We start from the raw sequence: 21,787 nt of genomic DNA, 5'->3' as shown, positions 1-21,787 counted from the left end.
AGCGGGTATTTTTTTCCCAGGAACGTTAAATAGTGATCAAGATTGACGTAGGGACACTCAGCTAGTGTTTAGTGCAACATACGATTAAATTTTTCTAAAAGGGTCGTTGGGTACTTCTGTAAATATAAAAAATAAATAAATAAATAAATAAATAAATAAATAAATAACTAAATAAATAAAAATGATGAGTAAAAAGAGTCACTCGGTAGGGCCTGAGGCGAGGAGCAACTGTTCCGGGAGAGACTAAAAACTAGTTATAGTCAAAACCGTTCAAAATGGCGGCGCGGCGCGCTAATCAAAACGTTGAAGTTATAATTAAAATGTAAAGCTTCTTGACTCTACAAAAATGTCAAGCAGGGGAAGTGGTAGCTCACACAATTCTCACGCCAGTGAAAATAACCAAGACAACACATTACGGACGGAAAATGACACAACGGCCGACAACACTACTGATGTGGAATCGTCAACTCTGTTGACAAGCTCGGCTCTTTCTTCTACTCAAGTCGACAGCGAAGCGGAGAACAAGATTACAAAACATGAAATCGAGAAAAAACAACTACTGCACGATCTGGAACTTCTACGCATCGAGCTGAGCCAGAAAAATCTCATTATAGATAACATGAAAGTGGATTACCTCAGCAAAGTTGACGAGTTAGAAGAATTATTAGCAGATACTAAACACGACAAGCAAATTCTTCAGGCGAGACTTGAGTCGCAGCTTAAACTTCAACAAGAGGAGGCCAAGAGTTCTCTTGAGCGAACGAGACAAGAAATGGCAAAAATATTTAAAAGGCAGCAGGCTCTGGAATTTGAAAACAAGAAACTCCAAGAAAAGGCTGTGGATTTCAGAAGAGGGCTGAATGATCTGGAATTATTATCAGATGAAAACTATTTAGAATTGAAATCTAAGGAGCCTGATCAATTGGGCCTGAGGGAATTTGTAATGGTTAGTTGAACTGCTGTTGTTGGTGATTGTTAAATTTTCCTTGCCTCAACGTAAAATCGCAAGGCTGTCAAATGCTCTCGGGTAGGCTAATGCCCGACCCCTGGGATGGACAATGTGAGAAAATACCCCACTAATAGCTGGAAGGGGGGAGGGGGGGGGGCAGGGGCAGAGGCAGGGGCACTACTGGAATTGACTGATACATTAGTGACGTTAAAATGTCACCTGACTGGTTCACATGAAAATTAAACTACTGAGGGGAGGGTTGCGGAGTTGGGAGGTAGCAGCTTCCCCTCCCTCACTCCACTAATGCACTTGTCATCGGCTTCCCCGAGGGGGGGGACCCCGGGCTGATGTGGGGGAATACGGGGACTTTATGGGGACTTTGCAACAAATTTCTTCCCTTGTGGTGGGAGAAATGTGGGGACTTAGATTTTTGAATGCCCTACTCTCGGGGAAAATATGGGGACTTCGCTTATGTTCAACTGAGAGGAGATTGGGGACGATTTTTGTTCGCTCTATCGATGGCAAGAACAAGAAGGTATGTTTTAAAATCCATTGTTTTTTGTCTATCAAACAGACCATCCGTCAAAAAATTTTTACGTATTTGTAGGCATAGGCAACTTAAAAATTCCTCTGTGTATATATTATTGTTTATAGAGGTCACTGTTAAAGGTCAACAGGTCGTCTTTTGTTAGTGATGTAGTAGAACAAATTTAGAACAGCGTACAAATTGTTAAGGATAGAAAAAGTTGATTTTTTTTAAATATTCACAAGAATGTTCATTTCTGAAGCATCACAGCAACTGTTCAGAGTACTCAGGAAACTTAAGGACGTTGTGTTTAGAAGCAGCAATGAACCATCATGATAGTGTGTTTTCCCTTGTTCTTCATCAGTCCGGATAGATTGAAAACAGATTCTGGGGAATTCAGGACTGAATGAAAAGTTGAAATTTTCACCATGCTGCGCATGTACAGTAAGAGGAGTGATTTATAGCAACTTATGGAGTATTCGAGAAAAAATAATTAAAGTTCAGTTTTCATCAGAATGCAAAGTCCGAGTGTTTGCTGACTGTTTAAAGAACCCAAATAAAGTTCTGAAGTGCATCTTCAAATCCAGTTGGGTTCGCCAAATACTGGGGACTTTGCAAGAAACAAATCCCGCACGGGTGGGGAAATACAAGAACTTTGAAATACACAATTAGCAAAGTCCCCATATCAGCCCGGGGTCCCCCCCCTCGGGGAAGCCGCTGACAAGTGCATAACACCCACTCCTGCTCCCCTTGGTAGTTTAGACACTCTCCCCAGATTGCGCTCGCTTTTACAAACCAAGATGGCGGCAGTTCCATTGAAGCGTACCAGTCTCGAGAATCCCTTGGAAATATAGGGGGTCTATGAACAGTCTAGAACCAATCTTGATTGTGCACTGACACCACTGTCACATCAACACCTTGTTTAAGTATTGATGAGTTCCGAGGGTGATTATAAAACACCATATCCCCAGGGTGTTATCCTTGGTACATAACTTGAGGTTGTCTTTTTTTTCACTTATAGTCAGGAATTTGACCGACGGGGAGGGAGGTGGGGGAGTACACTTGATCACACTTAAAATTGATTAAATATTATACAGTATATTATGATATGGATACTTCTAGAACAGTGACACTTCATTTGGTCATAGAGAGACTAAAATGAGCTTCAAAAACTCATTAATAATTCATAAGCTCATTGACCTATCAAATGGTAGATAAAACATCACATGCAGTGGTTTTAAAACCCGATAAAACCTCCTCCTTATTAGTATGCAGTATTAAATGTTTTTCTCATATGCTAATAATATTTCCAATGTTCACAAAAGCGTCATTGTTATGAACTCTCTCGACACACGCTTTTCCAGGAATGTTTTTGAAGCCGTTCAAAAAACTCGCAGCACGTGTTTTATCAGGTCTAAAACCACTTGGCTGCGCCTCATGGTTTTGAATCTTGATAAAACACTGCTGCTCGTGTTTTAAACATTACCTTAAACACTTTAAACACCCCCCTCCTCCACCCTTCAAATAATTAACTCCTCACCCTGAATGTACACTGTCTCATAGAAAGTGTAATATTATATAAGTTTTAGCTTCTGTGTGATATTTTATATTAGATCAAAGTGTATGAAGCTAGCCACCCTTTGTCACTGGAATGTGAAAGCCTTCGACAGCAGATAGAAGCTCTAACTCATGATCTTCATACCAGAGAAGAAGAAGTTGCTATTTATCGCAAGGTAAATTGTCAGCTTCTAATTTGAGATATATATATATATATTTTAAAAACACAGTGTTGTCATTGAAATCGGTTAAAGTGAATTTGTCCTTGTGTTATGATTAAAACATCCAGGAAGCTGAAGATGAGCGTATGGGACGCACAGAGATGGAACGCAGGGTGCAAAGACTGTCGCTTCAGTTGGAGAAGCTACAATCTCAAGTCAGTCAAGGGGACTATAAGATGACAAATTTTGATCAAGTTAGAAGGTAATAAAACAAAAAAAGAGCATGCTTTTTTCCCTAGAAATCCTTTGCTAGCCGGTTTTTGTTTAAATAATTAAAATGCCCAATTTTCACTTTTGGGGGTGGGGACCAGATCAATAGAGGAATAAAATTCCTATGGGATAAAATACACTGAGGCTTGAGGGAACAAATCCATGGGCAGGGTAGCTCTACTTGAGGTCCAAATCTACAGTGGAACTGATAAGGGGTAGGACCAACTCTGTGGTCAAACCTAATCCAATTTCATCTTTGGAATGTATGAAGTTTATATAAACATTGTGGATAAATTCCTGGTGGTCATTGCAGTGCTTGACCTTAAAATATTTACACTAAAATGTAAAATGTACTATTAAACTAAAAGGCATCACCTGCTAGCCAAGCCCTAAATCATGTTTGAATAATAATTATGATTACTTATTGTTGTAAAAATTATGTGATAAAGCCCTCTTTCTTTCCTTCTTTGTTTTTGATTTCTCTTTAAAGATTTGTTTATTTTTTTCCTTGACTTATCTTACCAAAACCTCTTCTTATGGGAGTAGCCCATGGCTAGTAAACCTCACATTTTAGTTGCCTAAACCAAATTTTTACTAGTTGTGAATTTGGATATTACCTCTAAGCTCAAGCACTGTCATTCTATCTTTGCATTGCTCTAAAGATTGCCTGTTCTTGCTTATGTTCTTCCTTAGTGAGCGGGACACTTTAGACAGAGATGTTATAGAGCTGAAGAAAGCCAACACAATGTTAGATGCTGCATTGAAGGCAAAATCGGACAGTTTACTGGAATTTCAAAAAGAGGCGAGTTCTCAGTAGAATGTTAATACATTTACAAGGCAAATTGGCCACCATAAATAGATTCGAGTTCTGATGTTTCAAGACTTAGTGTAAGCCCTACGTCAGAGCAAATGGCAAAGGGTTAACGTTTGAAACATCAGCTGAAGAATTTCTTTACATTGGCCAATTGACATTAAGTTATTAACTCCTGTTGATAAAGCAAACATCAGTTAAGGATAAAACTTTTTTTCTTCTTCTCTGATGTTTAGCTCCATGCCAGTAAACAGACTGTAGCATTACTAAAACAAGATAAAGACTACATGAACAGACAGCTGCAGGAGATTAGAGGCCGCTGCACGTTAGCTGAGGAAAGACTAGAACAGACGGGTAAACAGCTAGAGGAAACCAAGCATGCAAGGGAGGAGCTTTATGAGAAGTACATCAGTGTTAGGGAGCAGTACAAGTCGGAGTATGAGTTGAGACTGAAAACAGAACTAGACGACATCAAGGGAAAGACCTCCATAGAATTGGACAGGATAAGGGTGGATACTAAAGATATGTTTGAGAGAGAAAATAGGTAAGTCTGCTAAAATAGTTAATTGTTCTAAATTTGGCAGTTCTTGATAATACAAACAAGGAAGTTGTGGTTCCTTATCTTAGGTAGTGCCATCTGTCAAGAGTAAATTACTTTGTGTTTTATGGCAGGAATCTGCGGGAAGCAAGGGACAATGCATTAGAGGAAAAAGAAAGAGCTTGTGGTAACGAGAAGGAAATGGTCTCTAAATATGATCATTTGCAGTCTGAGTAAGATTACAGTGTAACACAATGCTTTATTTATGAGTCAAACTCTAACTTAAAAGTTTGTGACTTAAACCTAATGGTTCTCCTAAAAGTGGAAGAAATCAAGACAATGTTAATCTGCAGAAACCTTGTTTGGGAAGATTACTTTGCCTTGAACAACCCTCTAAAACCAGGGCTTGAGTGGCGAGTTTCATTTTCAGTGATCTCAACCCGTCTGAGTAACCTTAAAGTTTTGACTTTTTGAAAGTTTTAAATACAATGTTTTGGAAATATTTTTATACAATACAGACAATAAAATAGATACAGTCTAGTACAATACAGTACAGTACAGTACAGCACAGAACAGAACAGAACAGCACAGCTCAGTATGGTACAGTACTGTACAGTACAGTATGGTAGGGAACGGTACGGTGCAGTGCAATCCTGGCACAGCACAGCACGGCAGGGGACAGCACACCACACAGTGCAGTGCAGTGCAGTGCAGTGCAGTGCAAATTTTTGAAAAGGTGGCCGATGAAAACTTGAGCCCTTTTCATGAAACATCACTCAATCACAGGTTTTATGGCCCCAAGAAGGTTTAGAAGGAAAAAGAGAATGAGGAGAGGACAAAAAGGACAATGCAATTACCTTTTGTTTTTACATTGGCAACTTTGGAGATGGAGATGCATTACTTATTAAGCTAGCCTCCCACTCAGTCGTTATTAGTGGTCTCGTATTATCTCCTTGTGGGGAGGTGGTAATGCAAAACCCCTAAAAACGACTGCGTGGGTGGCTAGACTTAAGCTGGGCCATTTTCAAAAATCCAGGTGAATCTATAAATATATACAACAACTTGTTGTTGTTTCCCCTTTAGGTTTCGTCAGCTGCAGTTGACAGCTGACAGCAGGCAGTCTGACCTGCAAAAGGAGATCAACGTCAAGCAGTTTGAGTTAGAAAGAATGCAGATGATTCTTGATGAGACAGCAAACAATCTGCGGCAAGCTAAACTGGAGGCTGAAAAGTACCAGAGCAAGAGTGAAGTATGGAAATTACGTTAGAGTCATCCTCTCGCTAATGATTCTTCATAACATTTTCCTGTTCTTCAATAGCAGTGTATGATGAAAGAGGCTGGTCTAACATCCATGTAAAAGTGTCAAGTTCATTGAGTTCAGAAGAATCACAAAACGTGTGTTGTGGCTTTAATTAAACTTTTGGTCTAATCTGAGATTTTTCAAACTATTTCAATTATCACGTAGCTCACATGCGAAGAATAAACTGCTGAGAGGACTGTGGGCTTGAGTGGCTGACTTGGATGTAAATGCATTCTGAGATGGACTAATAACAATGTTTAGTTTTTAATAGTAAATTTTTTCTGTAATTAACTCTTCTCCCAGGTGTTGAATAAGGAATACTATGCTCTGCAAAATTCATCAGAGAAACGTCTTGTAGAGTTGGAGTCCAGGTGTAAGGAGCAGAGTGACAAACTGGCGGTTTATGAAAAACTGGAACAGGAGCTGGATGATGTCATCATGCAGGCTGCCGAGGGTAAGGGTGCAGGGGTTGGTGACTGCAATTTTAGTTTAAAGACCTGGATGCACAATGCCGATGAAACTATTTCCAATTTCTAATCTTAATTTCAACATGCGTCTGAACTTGTTGTTCACAACACTTTGTGCAACAGTTGAAGAACACAGAAGATCTACTAACGATAATATTGGCTTGTACTTTCATGACAAGTGTAACACAGACTTTGCTGAAAATCTTGGTGACAAATTCTCTATTCTGATGAAATATGGCAGTAGTAAATTTGGCTGCTTGGTTTATGACAAGGCAACTTAAACTGACTCATAACACCCAATCTGCGGCTCAATCTGGGAGAAACTATTTTGTACCTACAAAATTGACTTTTGGTCTTTAATTATGTGCAAATATCCTCAATTACTTATAACCATGCATGAGATTTTTAATTTTTCTTGACATTTGAACTTGACAATGGCATCATTTTCATTTCATTTTTTTTTTGCATCAGTTGGTGAACAATGCTCGACCAGTTTTGACAGTTAATTCTCACTTTGTGTTTTGTATTTTGTAATTTGACAGTGCAATTCAAGTCAATTTTGTTGTAATAATTATTGTTGTTTTAGTTGAGAATGAGTCAGATGCCGAGCGTGTGTTGTTCTCATATGGTTATGGTGCTAATGTTCCAAGTACAGCGAAGAGAAGAATGCAGCAGAGGTAACTACAATGTTCAGCAAAGTTTACCTTAAAGGTTTTTGACAATAGCTTCTCAAAAAACCGTAAATAAATAATGTTAACAGTAAACAGTCATGGAATGATTGTCTTATGTTTCACCCCCATTCCTCAGTTGTTTTTCTTGGGCAGTCAAAGAAAACTGTGTGATGGAAATTATGACTGGGATTGTTGAATGCTCACAACAAAACAACTGAGGAATAGAGAAATTGCAAAACTAGTGATCCTGTGTTGATGTCACAGCTATACTATCCCTAGTCTTCCATCTCATGTGGTATTGTATCCCCATGAAAGTGAATTTCCACACTTTTCTATGCCTCAAATGCAATTTTCATATGAAACCAACATGAAGATTTGATCAAGCAAAAAGAAAATTGTGTCATATACACTTTAAATGTTTGATGTTTGTTCACAGTGTGCAATTAGCACGGAGAGTTCTTCAGCTGGAGAGAGCAAACACATCTCTTAGAAATGAAATGGAAAGAGAAAAGAAGAAGAAGGATTTACTTGGAAAAGAGGTAAATGTTAATTAGACTTTTTTTCTGTTTACAAAAACCATTGATAGCATGGTTGGGTGCCCTTTAAATTTTATGTTGAGTAAATTTAGTAGTTCAGGTAAATAAGAATTAACTGTAAATTTAAGTAACAGCTGCAATAATTTGATGAAGTAATGATGATGATGATGGCCAACAGCCCAATTTTTGAGTGACAAAATTTTAACTGGTGATGTACAAGAAGGTAAAATCTTAAGAAAATGACATATCTTTAGGGGTCTCAAAAGTTTTGGTATGTGGGCGGGTGGGGGGGACAACTTCAATTTGCCATGGGTACCTTTTGGGTGTGTGTGTTTGTGTGGTATGGTGGTGGGGGGAGGGGGTAGGGTCTAGGTTTTCCCAAGTGCATTTGGAAGAGGAAAGAAAGGAAAATTTCTGTATAATTTTTCTACAGCTTTCCAAGGCCACATCGCTGTTGAATGAAGCCCAGCAGCCATACAACTATTTGATTGAAAGTATAAAAGCACGGGATACTCAGAATCAAACACTAACTGAGCGGCTGGAATTAATGGAAGAGGATGTGAGGTCAGTCAAATATCAATAGATCTTTGGATAAATCATCCAGTGCACCTGTTATTGGTAGAGGCATGGTGGTTGGGGTGGTCTTCGTTTTTGATATACAGTTGACTCCCGATAACTCGAAGCTTCAAGGGAAATTGAAAAAGGTTCGAGTTATCGGGAGTTCGAGTTATCGAGGGTAAAATTATCTAGAAAATGACCTGACAGGAAAGGAAAATTGGTTCGAGTTAGTGGGAGGTTCGAGTTAGCGAGGGTTCGAGTTATTGGGAGTCGACTGTACTACCCAGTGGTTGGTGGTCTCTGTAAGTCACTCCACATTGTTGCTCTCTCTCCACCCTGGTGTATAAAGTAAATGGGTATTAATAAAGGGATTTACGCAAAAGGGGCATGTATCGCTTTTATGGTGAAATTTTTTTTTTTCGCAGGATCTCACTAAATCTTTACATGCGGACTTGTTTCGATACGAAGAATGTCATTCTGTGATTTTTGTATTTGGAACATTGGAGACCGCTAACGTTACTTAACGTCGATTATAAAATAGCAACCAAATCTATAGCCCATGGAATCGCTAAAGTCCTCCCCAAATTAATAAATGACGACCAAACTGGCTATGTCAAGGGCCGCTATATAGGACAGAACATTAGACTCATTAACGATATCATGAAGATAACTGAGCTAGAAAACATTCCCGGCATGGCGATTTTTGTGGACTTTAAAAAAGCTTTTGACACCGTCGACTGGAACTTCCTTTTTAAGACCTTGGAGGCATTAAATTTCGGCCCTCAGTTACTACAGTGGATTCGAACCTTTTACACTGACTGTTCTAGCTGTGTAGTAAATAATGGTTACGCCTCTGTCTTCTTTAAACTACAAAGAGGTGTCCGCCAAGGGTGCCCACTTTCCGGCTCCCTATTTGTGCTGTGCGCTGAAATTCTTGCTAATGCAATAAGGTCTAATGCAAATATTCAAGGAATCAACATATATGGAAAGGAATTCAAAATTTCACAATACGCAGATGATACCACTGTTTTTGTTTCTGATTTAAGATCTGCCCAAAACCTCTTCCATCTGCTCCACGCTTTTCAAAAATGCTCTGGTCTTGAAGTAAACAGAAGCAAGACAGAGGGCTTGTGGCTAGGCGCAAACAAAAACAACCCGGAAGATCCTCTTGATATTGCATGGCCAAAAGATCCTGTATTTGCACTTGGTATTCACTTCTCTTATGATGACGAAGCTGCTTTCAAAAGGAACTTTGAACAGAAACTGTCCTCGATGGCTTCCTTGCTAAACTTGTGGTACCCTAGGAACTTAACTTTACATGGTCGAATTGTCATTTTAAAAGCATTAGCCCTCTCCAAACTTATTTACAACACTGCTGTCCTTACTGTCACCCCCACATTTATTCAAAAAGTTAATAAAGCTATTACTCAATTCGTCTGGCAAAAGAAAAAACCAAAAATAAAACAAACTACTCTGATTGGCCCTAAAGAAAAAGGTGGTCTCGCATTGCCTGATTTTGACATAATCAACAATGCTCTCAAAGCAACTTGGATCAGAAGACTAGACAGCTGTCATCCCACCGCGAGTTGGATTCACATTCCTGTTTCCCTGCTAGAGCGAGTTGGTGGTCTGTTTCTCCATAAATGTAACTTTGAACTTAAACATCTTAACATACACATTCCATTGATCTTTTACGAGAAAGCCTTGTTGGCCTGGCAATCTATAAACTTTTTCAATCCCTCCTCAAAAGAAGAAATACTGAATGAAATCTTATGGAATAACCGCTTTATTAGAATCAACGATTATTCAGTATACTACAAAGCATGGCATGTAGCGGGTGTTGAAAAAATTGGAGATCTCTTCAACGGCAATACCTTTTATCTCACCAAGACTTCTGCTCTTATTTTGGTCTTAAAACTAATTTTCTTACCTACTACGGTTTATGCAAAGCAATTCCTCCTAACTGGATAAAAATAATGAAAGGTAAATTACAACCGCCTTCGAATAAATCCATAAGTATAGATAGAATTCCCCTTGAGAAGCTTTCTTCTAAACTTGCTACCAACTTTTTCGTTGAAAGGAAATTTGTTCCGGCCACCGCCAAAAAAAGACTCAGAAATGCTAATTTAAATGAACAGCAAATTTCTCAAATTTACAAGATGCCGTTCAGTGCTACGAAAGACATACAACTCTCAATGTTTCAGTTCAAGATCTTACACCACATCTTACCCACCAACGCTACATTATATAAATTCGGAATTAAAGAACATGATCACTGTCATTTATGCGCTGAAAAGCAAACAATCACACACCTATTCGTGACTTGCCTCAATGCTCAGCTGTTTTGGACACATTTTTCAGTTTGGTGGCGCGAAAAAAACAACATTGAGATCTCCCTCTCTGAAGCACAAACACTTTATGGCATCACAGACACCGTGCCTCAGTGTCTTGGTTTAAACCTCTACTTGATAATTGCTAAATACTATATTTACACCGCCGCTAAAAATGAGGAAGATTATTTTTTTTGATGCTTTTTTGTCCATCCTTAAAAATAAAATACAAATTGAAACTAGCAAAGCTAAGGTGCAAGTCAAGCTGTAAAAATAATTTTCTTGATTCTGACTAATTTCCCTTGTTTTTTGGCTTTTTTTGTTTTGTTTGTTATTTATTTATTTATTTTCTGTCGTTTTTAGAGTATTTACTCTTCGTTAATATATAGTAAGGTAGTAATCAGTTGTATTAGAATTATTTTTCATTATTGTGTAACAGGCTCCAACTCATCGGCTCCTGTTTTGTAAGCATTATCTTGTAAGTTAATATGTAAGTAAGTAGCATTTCTCTCAGCAAGTTATATGTAAGTACGTATTAAAGCTTTATGTAACTAAGTAAGTACTTTGTAAGTAAGTCAGCATTATGTTTGTAAAAACAATAAAAAAGTCCCCATTTAAAAAAAAAAAAATTCTGTGATTTTTCCACTGTTTTTTTTTTTTTTTTGCGATGACTCAACTTTTTGGCCCTGTTTTTCTAGAAAACAAAACAAAAAAAAAACTGAAAAAAAATCACAGAATGACATTCTTCACATAAAAACAAGTCGGTATGTAAAGATTTAGCATGATCGTACAAAAAAATCAAAATTTCCCCAAAAAAGTGATATATGCCCCTTTGCAGGAAGCCCTTCAATATTGGTGAGGTTTTAAGGAAATGTTAAGTGTACAAAAATGGTGTCCAGGATAAAACCAGCAATGGACTAGCACCGCTTCCAGAGGTGACAAGTACAGCCCTGGGTGAGATCAGACTTCAGTGTGGGCTGACTGTGACTCAAACATGACTTGGCTTAGTAAACTTAATATCTATTCATTAGTCTGAGTCCAACCACCCGCTTTTAAGTCCATGACTTTCCTTTAAATTAAACTGTCTTCTTTTCACAGAAAGTTGAAAGCAGAAAAAGAAGACCTTATTAAGACTCGCAGTGAGTTGTCCACAGACTTAGAAAGACTTCTAAACCAAAGGGAGGTAATGTAATAGTTTCAATATTATCATCAAAATTTAGTCTAACATATTAAATTATTTATATCAGTTAATTTTGACTATTTTACAGTTAAATATTATTATAACATGTTAGCTAACAAATTGCCAGTAATTAATGGTAATTAATAGAAGATAAGGCATCCAGGAGAGGAGGGGAGCTGCAATGGTTTAATGGTTAGTGCATTGGACTCTGGATTGACTAGGCTGGGTTCAAGACATGGCCAGGTTCATTGTGTCATGTTCTTGATCAAGACACTTTACCCTTTCACTTGCCTCTCCCAACCCAAAGAGACAGGCAGTGTGAGATGAGTGCCTCGAAAAATCTTAGAAATCAAACATCAAGTATTAATTTGCCTTTGCAGGAGATGGCTGTGATGAAACAAGCAATTCTTGGTTTGCATTCTTCCCGAGGTTCAACATCACAAGTTACCAGGACAAGTACTGGCGTTCATGGCCCACAGTCACATCTTAGAACTTCAGCAGTGGGCAGTGCATCACTGCAGGCGGCTCATAGACCAAAACCGACTATATTTGTGAGTGACAAGTTGTTGATAACATACTATCAAAGGGAGGGAAAGATAGCTAGTCATTCTAAAGTTTAGCTTATTTACACACTCTGAAAGTCAAATGCATGTATTTTAATATTTTGTTAGCTACAGATGAGAGATTAGCTGAAAGTTTGTCACAGTTATTTATGCAACTTATGCAGTTGCACACACCATTGGTTTTGGGAAAGATGGGAATGACATACAGACAAAGCTTTTGCACGGTGTTTGTATATTGTCATGTACATTTTCACAGTCAAAGAATGAAAGCTCTCCTAAAATATTGCTCCTAATGTGAATAGTCCGGCCTTAGTATGAGCAATTCCTTGGGGGAGGAGGGTACTCCGCTATTTAAGCGATATAGGTATGTGCGGCACCAAAGGGTATGGCTTTTGAACTGTTTTGGTCTGAAATAGGGTATAGATTTTGACTATTTTGGTCTGGAAAGGGGTAAGGTGGGTCTGGAATTGGGTATGGTTTTCGTGATTAAAATGGGGTTAAAACACCTACACATTTCCTACTTATATGTTTGTCTCTTTCATCTCCGTCTTTTGACCAATTTAGCTTCTAGTAACATGGGGAAACATGATGATTTTGAGGATTTGAATACTCCAAAATAGTGTATCAATTTAAGAGTCTGGTTTGAAATTGGGTACTAGGAAAATCACATAGTTTGGTTTGAAATAGGGTAAAGGTTTTAAGTAATATATCAAACAGGAGACACAGAGTTTCATCACATATCAAACACCGAGAAGAGAGTTGAAAATACGATGCGTAAAAATAAGTGAAGTATTTTTAACGAACTTCAAGGTTTTTGATATTGTGATGAAACACGGTCTGTGACAAGTGTTTGATATAACTTCTCAAACAAACTGATTTTGAATGGGAAATTAAGGATGCAAAAATAAGGGGTTTTTCATCAGATACCCAAACACGTCGCGGTGCATGATTTCCTTTGTCTTTGTCTTTTGAATTATTCATGAGTTTGAGAAGAAGCATGCCACACCCACCAACCCAAACTTTTTGGGGGTACCCACTTTGGGGGGCAATTCACCCCCATGGTTTCTCATTTTGAACCCACTCCCTCCCCTCACTTTTGAAAGGTTGGGCTCTTGAGACACCCCCCCCCCCCCCCCACCCCACCCTTCCTCATCCTGGAATGTCTTGTGACCTTCCATGATGGATATTTTCTTGAACTACATATTACTCAAATTATAGCAGTCTCATATCAGATGCCAAGTGTACATATACGCACTGACAGTGTACATTTTTGGTTGTAGACTAAGTCGGATCCTCCAACCTGGTACAGAAAATTAAAGAGTCAGAACTTAACTAGACGTCCTGGCATTACGCAAGGGTAGGTACACAATATTCCGGATTCACGAAGTTAATATGTATCTCAAGTATTGTTGATGAAAAATAGTCATTGTTGGAATAGCAATAGACTATTATACCTTATTCGTAAATGGCAGTCAATAAATTGGTCCTTCATGTTCAAGAAAATTGGCATTGCTAGCCTCGTTAGCATGTACAAAATTCAATGAAATGTTTACTCTAAAATGAGGTTAGTAGTACTGAAAATTTATTAACATATATCAAAGAGAGAATAGTAAGTTAGCTGTCATTCATGCATAAGGTCTATAGGCTTTTGTTAGGAAACATTAGTTAAAGGATTCATCTCAACTGGAAGGCTTTGTGAATTGCCTCAGGGCTGTTAAGACCACCCCATTTGACACTGTTTATCTTGAAAATAAGAATTTTACTAGAATTAAAAACTGGGTTCATATTATTAATAAAATAGATTATTTGCCATGCTGATTTTAGCAAGACTGTAAAGTTTCATAGGTATCTGGCATTTAGAATTTGTGGAAATAGGTTTGTTTGAATTTCATGATTTTTATCAAGGAATTGTGTGTTGTGCAACACCATTTGATAAATTTCTGATTTTTGTGGTTATATGATTTTCCTTTTAGTAATTTCTTTATTCTTTGTGTTTCAGATCAGTGTGACAGCAAAAACAATATTTAATATATTTTTACACAGCATAATAATAATTATTGTTATATCAAGTAAAATTCCAGTGAAACTGTAAAGGGGAGTGTAGCTATTTATTACAAGGATAAAAAAGAAAATGAAAGTACATTTCAAAAACACCTTTCTCCTCTGCACTGCACTGTCAACTTGGTAATGTGTTTTGTAAATCACAAACATACATTTCAGTAAAGTACTAGTGAGAGTGAAATAGAGTGTGAATAATAAAATGCAAGGTTTCCATTGGATGGCAAACTTGTCTGAGATTGAATAAAAATAGTTCCCATCCTCTCTTCTCCCAAGTTCTCGCCAACTGTGATTTAGAACTGAATTTTAAAAAAAATCCTCCTTTATAGTTAAGAATCGGTTTATGTTTAGCATGTATATATCAAGCTATGGATGCATGCAGGAAGTTTGGAGAGCACGGGAGAGAAGCACAAGACAACTCTTGCTTCTTGAGTGCTCTCCAAACTTCCCAAGTGCATCCATAACTTGATATACGCACAGCTAAAAGCATGAACCAATTCTTTTATAACAGTGACAACAAAAAAGTGTGCGGAAAACAGGTTTTATTTGTGATTGATTACAAAAATTTTTCGATGCACTGTAAAGAAAAACAAAGGTTATTATTGGCTGGTCACAAACACACCACATTTGATTGTACGGTCTGAACGAGAACGTTTCATCTGAAATTGTCAATGAAAATTTACTTTGAAAAAGCTGAGTTTGTCTGATTTGCACACGTCATCTTATTAACACACCATGAGGACTCCAATAGGAATTAGATGGCGAAGCATGAGCGCTATGCTATAATTTAAGTTAAAGAAACTGCAAGGCTTTCAATTTAGCAGGCAGAAAACCCTGCATTTTGTCAACTAAGTACATCTGGGATATTTTTTGAGAACATTACCTAATGATAGGCTCTTTAGGAAAGTGCATCTTGAGATACAATTTGGACTCAAAATCCAAATTGCCCCAAATACATACATACTTTATTGCAACTCCCTAAAAGGGGTTTTCAGTTATTTTCAGTTACATGGCTACATTTACTATCAACTAAAATAACTAAATTATTAAATTACCAAATAACTTAAGGTAATAAATATGCATTAAAAAAAAATTCAGTAAGATACAAATGATTGGATTTACTTTTTTACAAATTCATAGATTGATCAGAGAAAAGTAGGTCAACAATTCTTTTCCTAAAAACTTTGACAGAGTCTGAAGCATGTAAGCAAATAAATAATTATTTCAGCAGTGTTCATTTCTGAACTTAACCTTGGTCTTATTAACAATTAGACGGCGAGCTTGAGGTTTCTATCGGCTGATAACTATCAAAGGCGATAGAAACCGAGAGCGAGCCATCTAATTGTTTTAGCATACCTCAGTGATCGATCTATGAAGCCAAAAAATTTTTTTTATTTCATAAATTTTGATATATTTGTGCAATGATGCATGCTAAATCGCGCGCGCTCTGACAAACTGACGGCACCTGTGTAGCCAATCAGATTGCGCGTTATGTGATAGTCGGTCACTGAGGTATATGCTAATTTGAATTAGCCTCTGGGAACATTGTCTTTTACCTAGGGCAATGTTCTTTTAAGCCTTTCTACATAAAATGGCATCTATGCCAGCATCTGGCTCAAGTCGTTTTGTCTGAATATCAACAAATCCGTGTTTCTCTAAAAGCTCTTTGTATTCCTGTGCTGAGCGTTCCTTTCCAACCTCTTGTACCAGCATGTTGAGTGACTGAAGAAGAGTTCTCGTTGGTCCTGTTTTATCATCATTTAATAACATTTCAGCAATGAGAAGGCAACCATCTGAACAAAAAACACAAGAGAAAAAAAGAAAATTTTAATAGTAATAAATCAATCACCAGAGAGTGTCTCATCCAATTTCCAAACAACGAGAAGTGGGTTGACAACATTATGAAACTACACATTGCTGTGTTACCATGTGTGTTATAATCTTAACCCTTTAAGTTCAAGTAGTGACCAACATTTACTTTCTCCTTACAATGTCACTGCTTGATTAAACATTTAAGTCAGGAGAATAAAGGAAATAATCACCAAAGATAAAATGCCTTGATTTTTAGGGACCACTCATTATTTATGTAGAGGGGGGTGGGGGAGGGAAAAAGAAGGGGGTTTCAAGGCTGTTTTAGATTGGTTAGAAGGGGGGGGGGGGCTAATTTTTTTTTAACAATTAATAGGGGGTCATTATTTTTTAAGTTTTGCAAGGGGTCTTGTCTGTGCTTTTGCAAATGGGATTACTTTTACGAAATAAATTTGTTTCAAAGATCCAGGTGGTGAAGATGTACAACCCAGTTAAAACTTTATTGTCATAACCTTCATTCCTTTAATATTTCACACTTTAATAAAAGACAAATGCAGATAAGCCTGTTTCAGTGTTTGATTTTGGCTGCATTTAAATAGTATTTGTTGGTTCAATAGCCCATGAAGTAATAAAACATGAATAACATAACACAAAAAATATTGCTTTCCACCTAGGAAAATATATTTGGAAAAAATATTTATCTTCCAGGGTTTAATATTTGGTGTCCAATATCTGAAAACCAGACACTGGTTTGCTTGATACGCAGATTTTGTGACTTATTAGGATCTCTGTAAGGGTAAGCAATGACATTTCAGTGATTTACAAGGTAATTTTGTCTTTGCCCATACCAGACATTCGCCAGGTGTACTTTTTGGCATTGGCTAATCATATTTATTAAAAACTGGATCATTGTATAATGCAATTCAAGGGATTTGATTGGCTGAGCGGCCATGGTATATGAGCAATTATACCATGGCCAAGAAATGGCGGCCATTAAATTGTCTACTGGTTCTTCTCTCACAGCGAAATCAGTTAGATCTAGCAATATTTCTTGATTGTTTTTAATAAAACAATTATTCCACTTGCGCTTGTTGGATATGAGATGATTATAGCCAACTCGGCGCTACGGGCCTCGTTGGCTATCTATCATCTCATATCCAACGCGCGCTCGTGGAATAATTGTTAACTTCTGATGCAAATACATAAAAATATGGAAATAAAATCATAACTGGAAAAATGGGGGGGGGGGGGGGGTCATCAATGAAATATTGAATTAAGAGGGAGGGGCTACTTGCCATTTTTAGACCTGAGGAGGGAGGGCCTGGAAAAAATTTTCATCTATCAAATATTTTTCCCTCCCCCCCCCCCAAAAAAAAAAAAAAAAAACATAAATAATGACCAGTCCCTTAGACGAAATCTCCCAACTAGCAACATAAGAAATGGATGGAGAATATACTTGTTGATATTGGCGCTGAAGGGGTTAACATATAGTCCACTTGAAATAATTAAATTTGTGACAGCTTGCCGCATGAGAGAATAGACTAGCACTAGATTAAGGACGGTGCCTACTATTGTTACTGCGCATACGTTCTGCGCATCTCGAGATACTCGGGTTTCCTATGGGTGATGCCTACTAATACAGGAATATTTTTGCGCGGTTTAAAACTATACGGAGAAAGCAGAACTTAGCAAGTACTTTTGGTATCTCAAAAGAAAATTGGGGGTAACCATGCATTTTTCAGAGAAAATTGAGCTTCAATTTAGGAAAAAATCCTATACATTGCTTTATATTTTGGCGCTTTTTAGAGATATTATTGCTTAATTATCTCTGAAAAATGCCTGGTTACCCCCAATTTTCTTTTTGGATTTCAATAGCCCTTTCTAAGATCTGCTTTTCCCGAGTAGTCATAAACCACACAAAAATATTTCGGTATTAGTAGGCACCGTCCTTAATAAGGCCAAGTAATTCTAATAGGTCAGGCCCCTATAGAGTGGATAACTCCATCCAGATAAATCACTGTCCAGTCGATAAAATATCATCAAACCAATACATTTTTTCCGCTGGATAGCGACTTATCCGCTGGGTAGTTATCTGCTCTTTGAACAACTGGAGCTAGGAGTAGCTTAGTTGACTTAATCTCTTAAGAATACATGGGTGAGTATAGGAATTGTTTAGACAGAGAACTATAAATGACTTGTAAACCATACACAAAATTTGTATTGACCATAGTGAATGTTACAGTCTCGTTCAGTGTTGCAGTTGTTATCTTGGTCACTAAAATGGAAGGGGACTAAGTAATAATTTTCAAGACGACACAGTACTCCATCCACTCTAGAGCAAATAATGCCCATGCATGGATGTGCTTTATGCGGCATACACACTGTTTAGTTAAGTCTTACTTGAAGGTAAGCAGTTGTAGACTTTCGAAAGTATCACGTCCATCTTTTCAACTGGCCAGTCATGAAGTATGCGTGACAACACATACATCTCAGCCTTTGGTAGATCAGAGAGGAAAAAGTTGCCCGCCACAAATGAAACATTTGTCTGATTGGGGCAGTCTTCTGACGAGGGTTGAAAATGATGTGCAGAGTCCACAACTGATTGCAAGTCGAACACTGTGATCTTCATGTTAGGGTAGTAGTGGCACAAAGTGTACGCCATAGCCCCTGTTCCACCTGAGTACAAATCATTACAAAGGCCAAGAATGAAAGAAAACTACAATCATCGACAATTTCTGTTGGCAACCGAGGCAACAAAAAGTAAGTCTCTATTGATGGCCTGGCTACTTTTGTTACTTACATATGTTTACACCTTTATTTGTCGTTTCCCCCACTCCCCTTTTCAATGTTGGATTCCCCACAAAATTACACACATAAATATTCACAGTTAAAGCTCAACATTGAAACAGGGGAGGGGAGGAAAGTCAAATGGAGGTCGAACTTTAGAATCTTCCCAAGATTATTGTTGATGATGGTAGGTTCATGTGACAATCATCCTGCATTTGAATGTCAATAATGTCAATAATAATAATGAATAATAATATTTTAAGCCTGCTCAATAACTATCCAGAGAGTGACACAGGGATACTCGAAAAAACAATGTGATGTGCTAACTCTCTAAGGTGACCAGCTAATGTTGCAAAATTGTGTCCTATTGTTCTCACTTACTGCCAACTAGGAAATCTTGTTTCCAGTCCTCCCCTAGCTACCCCCCTCCCCCACCATTTACTTCCTCCCCATGCCCTCATCCCTGGTCCAAAACATTGCAGAGTAGAAGTATGAATGAGTAGGTGAGAGGGTGGGAGGGGGAGGGGGTGTGCTCATAAGAAATTTTGAAAGTTCCCAAAAAGGTATCAGAATGTTGGTTTGGACATGACTCTAATTTAGAGTTTTTTGGGTAAGAGTATTTCAAATATAGTGGGGATGGAAAGTGGGATTAGCAGCTGCTGAAACCTTCTACCTTCAACTAATGACTTAACATTCAATCTGTGAAAATTGATTTAGAAAAGCCTTTTTATGTACCCTTACTATCCAGGTACCTACCCCCTATATCACAACAGCTGTGAAACCCGCTCAAGTCAAACGCCTTTGCTACAACGTGAAAGAAATGGCGTGACAATGCATGGCTCCCAGAAATCGTAACCTCGATTCCTCAGTATTGTATGCCGACTTCCACACATCTTCGGAGGACAGTCCAAACGTGTTCATCCACTGGTTCGATCCCTCCCTAACTGCATTTTCTAAGTTACCAAAAAGACGGTACGTCACTTTGTTTGAGTGCTTTATGTAACCAACGACAGAATCAAGGCTAGAATTGGTTAGAAACTGGCTCGCCATTTTGGCGTTAGAATATTACGACCACGATTCGCATTGCTTGGTCTTTTCTAACAATTCTAGTGCGACAAGAGTGTCCATTAATCGATTCGTAGCGTCCGGATCGGCCTTCATCTTTGCTGCAACATCTTCGGCGGATTGTGGAGTCTGGGAGTCGTGTAGAATATCGAAGATGCCCAAATCACATGCTGCAAATAGCGTCTTTGATACCCGGAAAGCGTAAATTAGATTTTGCAGTTTAGGAGGGATTGGTGGTGGAATTGCGATCTCTTTTTTGCTGTGATCTATAGCCCGTGTGTACGATAATGCCCGGACCAAGCGGTGTACGGGAAAAGCCCTCAGTGTAGTTTTGCCACATAACTTCGCGAGGGAAATAGACATACTGTTTCATCTGAAATTGTCAATGAAAATTTGCTTCTTTGAAAAGCTAGCCTCCCACGCAGACGTTCTTAGGGATTCGTCACGCGAACGCGTACCGAACCACTAAGAACGTCTGCGTGGGCATGGGAGGCTATCGAAAAGCCCTAGTTTGTCTGATTTGCATACGTTATCTTATATCTTATGAACGCACCATGAGGTCTCCAATAGGAATAAGATGGCAGGGTCATAACGTATGGCATGGGATCAGGAATCAAAGGCCAAGAAAAAAAGGGTTGAGCTCAGGGATCACAGGCCTGATCACAAGCCGTGGGATCGGGATCATTAGTGCGAGGGGATCAGGGATCAAGTTTTCCGACACGGAAAATCAAATACCGTAAAATTCCGAAAATAAGCCCCGGGGCTTATATTTTTCAAAGGACCTTTTTGAGGGGCTTATTTTTGGAAGGGGCTTAAAGGAGGGAAATTTGCGTTTCAAAATTGGCTGGGCTTATAATTGGAGGGAAATTTGTGTCAAAATTGTTGGATGCGCAACTGGCCAGAAATTAGTAACAACTTATTAAATCGCACTGAAGATGCCAAGTTGAAACACAACGGCAATAAACTTCATTAGGACGGAAATACAGTAAAAACAGTAACGTGGTTCAGGCACAAAGTTCATAATAACTATGAAAGCTCATCAGTTTCCTCTGTGTCAGTGGCTTCAAGATCTCCCTCATCTGAGTCAAATAATAATATCCGAGGATAATTTCCAAATACAAACCCCCGGGGGCTTATATTCGGAGGGGCTTTACTAGGCATTTTTGCGTTTCAGATTTGGGGGGCTTCTATACGGAGGGGCTTATTTCCGGAATTTAACGGTGTCATAAAATGACAAAATTTAGTTTGATTGTAATAAGTGGGAATATTTTAAGCCTGGCCCCAGTTGTTCAAAGAGTGGATAACTTTATCCACTGGATAAGTCGTTATTCAGCGGAGCAAATGTACTCCAACTAACGCTTTTGGCAAGTTTTTTACACAATCCCTTACTTAAATTTGACATATGCTTCTACTCTATCCACAAATTATGGGACTATCAGGGAAATACTGCAGACATTTTATCTGCCGAATAGCGAACTATCCAGTGGATAAAATTATCCACCCTTTGAACAACTGGAACCTCGTGAATAAATGAGAATGATGTATTATTCAGAAAGTGAAAAAGGCATACTGGGAAAAAAAAATCCGAGGTCTCCTTGCTCCTACAGGAGAACTCGGATTTTTTTTTTTTTCGAGTATGCCTGTGTCACTT

At 38.2% G+C, this 21,787-nt stretch overlaps 1 protein-coding gene and 1 pseudogene across 2 annotated transcripts; one reads left to right on the top strand and one right to left on the bottom strand.

Annotated features, from left to right (window-relative positions):
* The first annotated feature begins 263 nt into the window (after positions 1 to 263).
* LOC146471922 (progesterone-induced-blocking factor 1-like) lies at positions 264 to 15,172 on the top strand. Its single transcript, XM_085120497.1, has 15 exons — positions 264 to 946; positions 3,089 to 3,208; positions 3,322 to 3,455; positions 4,157 to 4,265; positions 4,511 to 4,818; positions 4,947 to 5,045; positions 5,896 to 6,061; positions 6,416 to 6,566; positions 7,166 to 7,256; positions 7,687 to 7,789; positions 8,220 to 8,350; positions 11,773 to 11,857; positions 12,235 to 12,405; positions 13,698 to 13,774; positions 14,417 to 15,172. Exons 1-15 carry the CDS (start codon positions 347 to 349, stop codon positions 14,424 to 14,426), a joined length of 2,355 nt encoding a protein of 784 aa, XP_084976623.1. The 5' UTR covers positions 264 to 346; the 3' UTR covers positions 14,427 to 15,172.
* A 252-nt stretch (positions 15,173 to 15,424) lies between these two features.
* LOC146471921 (acetylserotonin O-methyltransferase-like) lies at positions 15,425 to 20,540 on the bottom strand (annotated as a pseudogene). The gene is made up of 3 exons (XR_014866724.1): positions 19,828 to 20,540; positions 18,685 to 18,960; positions 15,425 to 16,268 (listed from the first exon to the last, which is right to left on the bottom strand). The product of XR_014866724.1 is annotated as an acetylserotonin O-methyltransferase-like (transcript).
* Positions 20,541 to 21,787: the final 1,247 nt, after the last annotated feature.

This window comes from Pavona decussata, unplaced genomic scaffold (assembly GCF_977016875.1).
Source record: "Pavona decussata unplaced genomic scaffold, jaPavDecu1.1 SCAFFOLD_102, whole genome shotgun sequence".
NCBI classification, from domain to species: Eukaryota; Metazoa; Cnidaria; class Anthozoa; order Scleractinia; family Agariciidae; genus Pavona; species Pavona decussata.
The sequence above is the reverse complement of the archived record's forward strand: the minus strand, read 5'-3'. Positions and strand labels throughout refer to the sequence as shown.